Genomic DNA, 9,946 nt, shown 5'->3' with positions numbered 1-9,946 from the left:
GTTGAAACAGGCTATGCCTGGGGCGGAGGTGGGGTAACGGTTCACTGCACCAGCAACTTATCTTGTCTTCCCACCATGCTGGTCCTGGGTAGTCCCAGAGTCCAGGGGCCCCAGACAGGTGAGGAGGGAAAGGTGGAGCTGTGTAAAGTGTCCCAAGGCAAAAATATGAGCTTTAAGCAGAAGTGTAGCAGGGAGACCTGGAGGCCTCAGGGAAGCAGAGCTGGTGTCAGCAGCACAGCCTGGCCTGGCACAAGCTGAGAATTACATACATTTAGGGAGGACAAGGAGCCATGCTCTGGGGACAGGAAGGGAAGGGGCTTTGAAATCGGGGACCACAAGAAGGCTTGGAGAGTTCCAAGTCTGCATTGCTGTCTGTCTGTACGACACATGGACCACTGCTGTTCCACCCACTTGGCTTCATGGCCATCTATGCCAGGGCCCTGAGCAAGGAAGGCCATGGGAACCTTTCCCTGAGCGGTGGAGCTCAGATTGAGCCATGCACCTGTGACAGCAACTAGTGACCCACAGCTCCCCACAAACCACAGAAAAGATAGCCAGCAGACCTCGCTGGTGGCATTCACAGCTTCCATACTTGCTCTGGAGAAGTGTGATCTCTTGTAAAACTGCAGTTCCCACCACCCACCTTTCAGCATACAGGCGAACTGAATTCCCTCCTGCCACCACGTCTCGGTGCAGCCGCAGTAACAACCACCAAGCCAGGCGTGACCTGGTTTCATGCATTTACTGTTTTTTTCAGCTGGAGCTTGGGAAAAGTCCAGACCGTCCATGCAATTTCCGTTAGCTGTGGTCATGAATCAGGTCCTGACACGGCCATGAAGGCTGTGTTTCCTGTGCACAGGGCATGGCCCGACCCCGGCTGACTCCTGCTGTGGACCTGTTTCTTCCATTGTACAGCAATGATGTACGGTCTCTGTGGGCTGCTCTCTGTCCTCAATTCCTCTTCAGTTTCTCCTAAATCATGACTTGGGTCAGAGCAGCTCTGGCTCTAGACAGAGCATTAGAGCTGACACCCACATCCCCCCACATGCCGTGCTCCAGCCGCGGGACGAGCTTACATCCATCATCTTCCTCTGCTCTTCTCGTGTGTCATGTCAGCCAACCCAAGGGCTGAAAAAGGGCATCTCCAGAATAAGAACTGCACCGCGAAGGGCAAACCTAACCATGGACTGTGGCCAAGAGGCACTCACCACACTGCAGTCTGTGGGAAATAGGGGCAGCTCAGGCCTGCAGCCAATGGCCAAGCCCCTTTCCCCTAGTTCCCTTCCTTCTTCCTTCCCCCTTTCTTCCTTCCTTCCTCTTGTCCTTCCTTCTGGCAGGCCAGAGATCGTCTCTTTCTCTCTCTCTCTTTTTTTTTTTTTTTGGTCTTTTTCCTTTTTATCGGGACCGGGGGATTGAACTCACGACTGCCTGCTTGCAAGGCAGACGCTTATGCCGCTGAGCTAAATCCCCAGCTCTAGAGATCGTCTCTTCCAAATCAGCTTGGGCATGGAGTGATCTGCTTCGGTGACTCCATCCGCTGCTCCCCAGGTGCCCAAGCTGCCCTCAGAGGGTTGCGAACCAATGGTCACAGTTTGCAAGCCTCTCCAACCCCAGCCAGTTCCCCAGGCCCTGCTGGCCGCTCATGCCCTGCACCTCTGTCCCCATTGGTCTGGCTGCCCCGTAACCCACATCCTTGACCCCAAGGGCCTGGCGCAGCCTGTCCTGGCCCTGCTGAAAGCCATCTGGTGCCAACGGCCTGGTGTCGCCCTAAGCCACGCCGTCACACACACGTGGTGGGCACAGGGCCTGGGTCCAATGGTTTCTGCCCCGACAAAGCCAAGAAAGGGAGGGGAAAAAGAAAGCGGGGGGGGGGGGGGAGGAAGAGAAAATAAGCTGAAAAAGACAAAGATGAAAAGGAGGGCGGGAGGGAGAAGATGGAAGGAAGGAGGGAGTAAGGCGGGCGGGGTGGTGGCGGGGGAAAGGGAGGCCGGACCCGGTTCAAAGGGACAACACAGCCAGAAGCACTGCTGCCCTGGGCTGTCCCGGCCGCCTCGGACCTCACGATGATGACACTCCTGAGTCCCAGCCGGAGCCTTCTTCCTAAGCCACCAAACTTGCAGCCAGACTCCCCGGGCTCCAGCACACAGGCCAACTGGCGCGTCAGCGCCCCCTGGAGGCGCAGGTGGGCGCCGCCCGCTCCCGACCTCGCTGCGTCTCTGTGCACACCTCTTCCCCTTGGCCAGAAAGGGCGCTCATGCATTCCGCGTCCCAGGAGAGCGCCTGCGCATAGGGCCCTGAAGACGCACCTGCTTACGGTGCTTTCTCCACGGGACCGCGATGCCCTGTGCTCCTGTCTCCCAGGAAGGTCTGAAACTCAGAGAAGCCTGCTGATTCGACCACTGTCGAATTTCTAGCAAGCTGAGACAGCTAGGGGTCAAAGCCCACCTCTGTGACTCCAAAGAGACACCCCCCACTCCCCATCCTCCACCCTCCCCCCATCCCCCGCACCGGACCTGGTTCCCATGGCTTTTCTGAGCAGGTCTCTGGGAAGGCCAGAAAGAAAACTAAAGTTGCCTCCTCTGGGAGTAGCTGAAGGTGGCAAACAAGAATCCCCACATGCGGGGCTCAGCCTCCTCCTGGCCTATGCCCGAGCTAGCCTCACGTTCTGTGCGCTGTAAAGAATCTCATGGATACCCTCTCCGGAACCCAGGAGGTGCGTGGCCCCACCTCATGCATCAGGTACACCTGGCCTTTCTCCTGCTCCTTGTCAGGACCTCCTGGCCCTACCTCAGGCCCCAGTGCACAGCAGCAGCATGTGGCCCTGCTTGGGCCTCACTGGCAGGGCAGCTGTACCGGCGTTCACACAAAGAGCTAGGCGAGCTCACGCCCTTTGGAAAAAGCTGGCTTCCCTGGCTACCAGCTCTGCCTACAGGTGGCACGGGATCCACTGCGGGCCCAAGGCAAAACCGTCTTCTGACTGGAACTTGCCCCCAGCACTTGCTGCAGGGCCTGTTTGAAAAGCTGTCCCAGCTCAGGGCACCCAGGCTCCACAACACAGCCCACAGACATCAATGCCACACCTGGCTTCCTCCACCTCAGACACCACCTGCCCTGGGGTGAAAGTGGTGGGGAAGGATGTGTTGGTGCTGACCACTGACATCTCCATTTCCATTATTTCTGGAATCGTAGGATGACGTACACAGCCTGTACTTTGTTCTGAGCCACCCAGGGGGAGCTGCAGTATGCTGGAGGCTGCGTGTAGCTGGATGAAAACTCAACCCACTGTGTATCAGACGTGAACAAGAGGAGCTTGGCATCCAGGCTCTGGGGACAAGGGCAGGCTCCAGGATTTACTGACCCTCTCAAACATCGTGTATCCCTCTATGGGCTACAAACCTGTGCCCTGCACCAGGAGATGCCTTTGCTGATCTCCATGAATGAACAGGTGGCCAGGCCCCACTGCCTGTGTGACCAACCCACCACCACAGCACACAGGGATGCCCCACCACCAGAGCCTGGCACCCCAGGAGTAACCCTGGAGCCAGTGCTGGTCCCTGTAGGACCCCAATGCCTCTCTCCCTGATGTGGTCCTCTCACTGACCCATGCACAGCGGTGCTGTGTGCTGTGCACTCTCACCCAAGGCTGGTGGCCCTGGGGACTCACATTAGTGTGCACTTCACAAGACTTACATGCCCCGCTGTCCTTAGGAAAGTGCTACTGTGGACAGTCCCAGTCCTCGCCCCTCCATCTATATAGAGGCTGCTCTCAAAGTGTTCTGCACAGGGCAGGAGCAGAAAAGGCAGCTACCATGCATGCGGCCTGGAGACACAGCCCAAGGGTTTCCCAGGAAAGGTCAGCACGAAGCAGAACAGGGGGCTATTGGGACAGTGCCAGCTGGTTAAATCTGGCTCACTTGAAGCCACAGGCCCAGAACCCTCTAGGGTCTCCCTCCAGACCTCTGGAAGTCCTTACCGTCTGCAGAAATATCTTGGGAAGGGAGAGAACACGGCGACCTTTCCCTGCCACCTTGGACCTCAGGGTAACCTCCCATGTTTACGGCAGTTCAACCAGAGGCAGGGTACCCACTGCCGAGGGAGACGTGATTTCCAGGGTCAGGGGAGTGCAGATACCCAGTGGAAGGGTGACAGCATCAGATGTAATTTACTGAGCAGTACAAAGTGGGCACCACAGACTTGGGTTATGCAAAGTATCAACACGCAGTAGAAACACCTGCTAATGTAACCATCAGGTGGTGAAGGAGCCTTTTGCTCCACAGAGTGAACACAGCACAGTGCATGCCCCGAGAACTGTGTGTGCATGTGTAGTGCTGGGGACAGAACCCAGGGAACCATGTATGCCAGGCCAGGACCAGTCACTGAGCTGTACCCCAGCCCATGCCCTGCAGGCCTTGTAGTGCAGCGTCACTTGGAGTGCGCTGTGAATTGCAGGACTCTCCTTGGACAGCTCTGGCTTTCGGGACTTTCCTGACATGAAGACAAAATGTGAAGACAGCTGCTAATAGTACAGCTTTGGTCCTAAATAAGAACTCTACCAGAAAGTTTAAAAAGTAGTTTGTTTTTGTGAAAATAAAATATAGTGCACACACTGAGTGCTTCTATATTTACAGTTTTGCATCTAGAAAAATCAGAGGGCTCAGTCAACACATTCTCTTCTACACAGTCCTGATTTTACAGCTCTTTTCTCTTAAAATTTTAACCTAAAAGCCGCATAGATGCTTTGGCTCACAATTGTGTGAGGCCTTGCCTCGAGGGACCCAGTCATTAAACCGCCCTCAGGTCTCTCCCAGCAGGCAAGCTCCTCCAGGCACAAGCAAAGGTCCTCTGCTGAGGCCCTGCTGCAGACCCAGACCCACTAGGACAGGGAGCTGCAGTTTCCTACATTGGTCTTGGGGGCCCCATAAAGGCACTGGCTCCGTAAATGACAAGATCAGCCCCAAGAAGCAGGGTGTGCAGGGCTCAGAAGGACCCGAATCCACTCAGAAGGACCAGGACCAGAGAGGGCTCAGCATCAGGCTTCAGGAGCAACTTCAATGTGCATTCTCTCCCTGCAGGCATCAAAAGTCAAAAAACCTGTGACCCAGAGTCAGCTTACAGATGGGGCCAAGCCCATTCTGGCACCCAAAGCCACCACAGCAGTAGGAGGAGCAGTACAGGAGCCGCGGCACCTGCCGGGGTCACTCTTCCTTCCTCCTCCTCCTCTCTTTTCTTTTCTCTTGAACCTTCTTCAGCTCAGTCATCAGATTCAGCGTCTTGTGCACCCACATAACCTAAAAAAGACCATGTGGCGACATCAGAACTGAGCTGCACAGCGGCAGAGGAGACCAAAAGGCAGCACAGCCTCGCACATACCACGATGATCACCGCGTTGAGCAGCAGTGGGCCCGAGAATACGATGGAAATGAACATCCCCCTGGAGTCGAAGTACTGGTATTTGGAAAAGGACCTGTTTTAAGACAGAAACCAAGATTTCCTGGGCCTATGTCCTCCAGCACCAGGTGATGGAGGAAGAGCAGGCAGCCAGGGTCACTAGGGCATGCACATCGCCCAGTGAGAGCTCAGACCAGCATGGGGCCCTGGCTCTGCAGCATCAGGCTCATGAGGCCAGCACTACTCCCAAGATGAAGCACTCAGGCTCAACACGATGGTTAAAGGAGCCTGGCCATGACAGCCAGGCAATGGCAGACAGGACTGGTCCGCAGGGGTCGCTCCCGAAAAGGAAACATGGACAAGCCTGCAACGCTGGGACCCTGCCATGTGCCTGGTGCAGCTCTGGGCTCAGCTGTGGACAGGAGCGCCAGTGGGCTGCAGCATCTCCTCTGAGGAAAGAGGCACTCCGGGACTTGCACACCTGGCCACCAAAACCCACTTCACCAGTGTTGAGGAGACAGCACAGGGTCATGACTCAGCAAGGACCCAGAGGGAGCACCAGCGAACCACTCGGTCTGGAGGTGGCAGCAGGGCTGAGAGGAGAGGAGCTCAGAGGCCAGACCCTCAGGCCACCAGCACCGATGAGCAACTGTGCTTTGCTGGTCACTCTACAGTATGATAGGCTATGACTGCCCTGTGCTGAGACCACTGCCCAGGCAGGGTGACTGCAGGGCTGGAGGAGCATTTGGGGATGGGGGTGACCCAGGAAGCTGACGTTACCTCCAGTTCATGGCAGCCACTTCATTGATGTACTCAGCGCAGTAGACTAAGGCCGCTAGAGAAGACAGAGCACACATTAGAACGTAGATGGCGAATCATCATTCCTTATGGAATAAACACATCCATTTTTCACAGCAGAAGGTTTAACACTGATATGACACAATATCAGAGCTTGGCGAGATTAACGTCTATCTCGGCCATATTGTAAATCAAAACTCTGAATTACAGAAAATGTGTGTTTAAAAGAAAGCAGGGAAAATGTGTGAGGTCCACAGCTAGTCCTTCCTAGTGGCCTGGCCTCATGACAGCCACAGTTCAGCCCACATGAAGCCACTAAGCTGAACCACGCCAGGATGAGCCAAGGCACTGGGGCCACCAACCCAGCTCACTGGCAGGTTATTGCTGAGCCATCCAGAAGAAAAGGGACTGCTAGCAAAGAGCTGCACGGTCTCCTCGACCCTGACAGGTCTTTCCCAGAACCACAGTCTTCCCAGGGCTGCAGGGCACATGCCAAAACTCTGGCCAGTTCAAAGGTGAAGCCAACTTTGCTTGTGGGAAAAGTCACCACCCTGGAGACAAAACTGAAGAAAAGACCCTCGGCAAATTAAAAACCTGGCACTCTAATGTCCAGTACTAAGCGGTCAGGTAGCCCTGGTAGAAACAGGCATACAACACCCGACCTTCCCAACACTTTGAGTCAGGATACATGAAATACATGCACAATAGGGTCTGGTTTTTGCCAGGGACCTCAGCAGTCCCTCTGGGAAATCAGGAATGCATGCACAACTTTGCGTTAGGGTACGTTTTTCTCTGAGGTGCTCGGTCTGTGACAGCTTATAGTACACAGAGTCACAATAGGCAAGGGGCCCATTTTGCTCACCCTGGACCCTGCATGTTCCTTAGGATACAACTTGATACAGACTCAGGGAAGGCAGGGGTGTAACAAGTCCAGCCACCCCTCATCTGCCCACGACTGTTTCTTGGACTCATACACTCAGCTTCACTTTTCTTCCTAAGGTCATTCCTTGTTCAGAACTCTTACCTGGCTCACGGCCAGATAAGTGTGCCTAAAACTAATGGGTTGTCTTTATAACCAAACATCTTTGCTGTCTTTTCCCTATCTGCATGATCAAGTGGCCAACTCTCGCCATCCAGCATATATGTAACACTGGAACCTACAGGCCGTGATTTCTCCAGGTTCTGACCCAACTCCACAGCATTACTGACTCCCACCTCTCGTGGAGTGGAGCCTTTTCCCTGACTTCACACCCTAAATGGAGAGCTATTCCGTATCTTTTCTTACTGCCACTGTGTCCAGTCTGTCACCCTGTACTATGGCTCTGTTTCTTTCCATATAACTTTTCTCAATCATGTCACAAAACTCCACCCCCTTCCCTGAATTCCTGTAGCCCTTATCTTTAAAGCTGACCTGGGTGATATCTTATTTCACGCACAGACTCTTTCATCCTACTTTTCATTTTCCTCCTACAGCAGGCCGTACAGGACTGAGCCCGAGCAGGGAAACATCTGTGTAAAACACAGTGTTTCTTCGTACAACTGGTACTGGGCATCAGCCCTGGCACACAACAGGCGTCCCATCATCTCTGTCAAATCTGACATCCTGATATTATAGTTTATACACAGAGCACCTGATGGCAGGGGCAGGAGGTGCTGTGACAATAACCTGCATATCCTGAAGATGCAGAATACAAACTCTCTCTCTCTCTCTCTTTCTCTCTCTCTCTCTCACACACACACACACACACTCACACACGGAAGACAAAGAATATATAGTCACTAGAGAGTGATAGTGCAGGGGCTCTGTTTGGTCCCACTTACCTAGGCTCAGGAAGAGACCGACCTGCAGTTGGTACCTCTGGGCTGAGAAGCAGGTGAGCAGCAGGCAGAGCACATGGAAGGCAACCAGCCCCAGGAGCCACGGTTCGGTCCAGTCTGTCTGCTGTGAAAACAAATCACACTGTTACACTCCGAGGTCTGGGGGTGTGTGGGAAGGCTGTGGCTCCTCTCTAACTCATCTGGTGCCCAGAGAACACAGCCCGGCCACCAAGCAACATGGGACAGGAAAAGGAAAAGGGGAGGAAATCTCCCCCACTGAATGCCTACCCACAGGTTCTTAATGATTCTCAAGTTTGAGCACACAGGACAGAGTACATCACCAGCTCATCCCTTCTGATTGAATAGAACCACGTTTTTAATCTGGGTGAAATCTAAGGGATTATCACCCCCTTAAAGACAGGAAGTTAAGTGACTTGCTCAAGTTCATGCACTTTGTGAGTCCCCAAGCTAAACCCAGGACCCTGTGAAGTTCCTTAGTGTGGCGGTCTTGGCCATATGAACCCTCCTCACCCGCGGGACTTGATTTCCCAGCCTTCCTACAGGTGCCCAGCACTCCAGGTAGTGCTGCAGGCCAGGTCTCCTGAGCTTCGCAGTGGGCACTAGATGTGCTCCAGGTCCAGATCCACCCATGGGATGCTCAGCCTCGTTCAGGCTGCTCAGTCCCTCAACACCCTTCCCAGAGCTGCCTCCACCAAAAGCAAGGCCTGGCCCACAACTGGGGTCTCGGGCCCTCTGGGACTCTTAATACCCGGGGTACCCCTACCTAAAGGCAGCTCCTGCCTCCTGTGCACCGAACACACGAAAAGCAGCGTGCAGCGACTTGTCTAGAGATTGGCAGGGTAAGTGATGCTGCCCAGCCCCAAACCAAGTGCTACACCTGGAGCTGGGGACCCGGAAAGCTGCTCAGGAACATCCAGGGTCCTCCATCCTCCTGTGACTTACAGGACAGTGCAGCGGCTAGACAGCCCCCCCACCCCCCGCTCCCAGCGCGCCCTATCTCAGGTCCCAAGACGAGCCCGCCCAGGCCCCGCCCAACACGGCTCATAGCCCCACCCCACCACACCCCCAGCCTTGATCCGGAGACGAGCCTGCCCATAGCCCCGCCCCCAGCGCACACACAGCTCTGGTCCCGCCACCGCTCCGCCGCACGCACCCAAGTCCCACGGCGGTCTACGCCGCAGGGTCAAGAACCCCTAGTTCCCCCTCGTGGGGTGGCGAGTTACCATGATCACCGAAGGGATGCTGACGGGGAAGTAGCTGACGGAGAATGCGGAAGGCATGGTGCCCTGGAAGCCAGCCCTCCCAACCGCCGCCGAGCCCTTCCGCCCAGCTCCGCAGGAAGTGCTTCGGTTCTCATCTCGCGAGATCAGTAGGGGCAACCAGACGGGCAGCATTGGATACTCTCGCGATAATCACCCTACTTTTTTTTTTTTTTAAAAAAAAGGTCAAATCTCGCGTTATGTGTGGATTAAATAGTGATAAATGACGCAAAGGATTGGTTTATGCTCCCAGACTTGATCAGAGGGCTAAAAGTGGGCTCTGGGAGGCGATCCAGGTTTGAGGACGCCACAGGCTGGCAGGCTGGCAGGACCTGTATTTGTTTTCGGAAAACTCAGCTCCGGGGTATCACGCGTGGGTTTCCCACGGTGTTTGTCGTTCCACGCCTACGAGGACAGCTTCCACGTGGGACGCCTGCCCCCCTTTCCCTCTCCGGGACCTGGCCTTTTGGTTTTCTGTCCGAAACTTTCCACGTTTGTTTTGCTCTTGCAAGTATGGCTTTTAATAAATTGTAACTTTATTTTTCATCGCAAGGCTCCAAGGTCCTGCTTCCCCTCTGATAGAATTTTCAGCGCGGCTAAAAAGATAGAAATATGAAATAAAGGTGGCCTTTTATTTCAAGATCGCGGAGAACCCCCCAACC

The 9,946-nt window shown here is 54.7% G+C and overlaps 1 protein-coding gene across 1 annotated transcript; it reads right to left on the bottom strand.

Moving 5' to 3' along the window:
- Positions 1-4,556: 4,556 nt before the first annotated feature.
- Tmem18 (transmembrane protein 18) lies at positions 4,557-9,429 on the bottom strand. The gene is made up of 5 exons (XM_003464940.5): positions 9,249-9,429; positions 8,008-8,128; positions 6,169-6,223; positions 5,371-5,464; positions 4,557-5,288 (listed from the first exon to the last, which is right to left on the bottom strand). Exons 1-5 carry the CDS (start codon positions 9,417-9,419, stop codon positions 5,196-5,198), a joined length of 534 nt encoding a protein of 177 aa, XP_003464988.2. The 5' UTR covers positions 9,420-9,429; the 3' UTR covers positions 4,557-5,195.
- Positions 9,430-9,946: the final 517 nt, after the last annotated feature.

This window comes from Cavia porcellus, unplaced genomic scaffold, assembly GCF_034190915.1.
Source record: "Cavia porcellus strain 051 isolate PalLab524CR breed Dunkin Hartley unplaced genomic scaffold, mCavPor4.1 scaffold_8, whole genome shotgun sequence".
In the NCBI taxonomy this organism is placed as follows: Eukaryota; Metazoa; Chordata; class Mammalia; order Rodentia; family Caviidae; genus Cavia; species Cavia porcellus.
The sequence above is the reverse complement of the archived record's forward strand: the minus strand, read 5'-3'. Positions and strand labels throughout refer to the sequence as shown.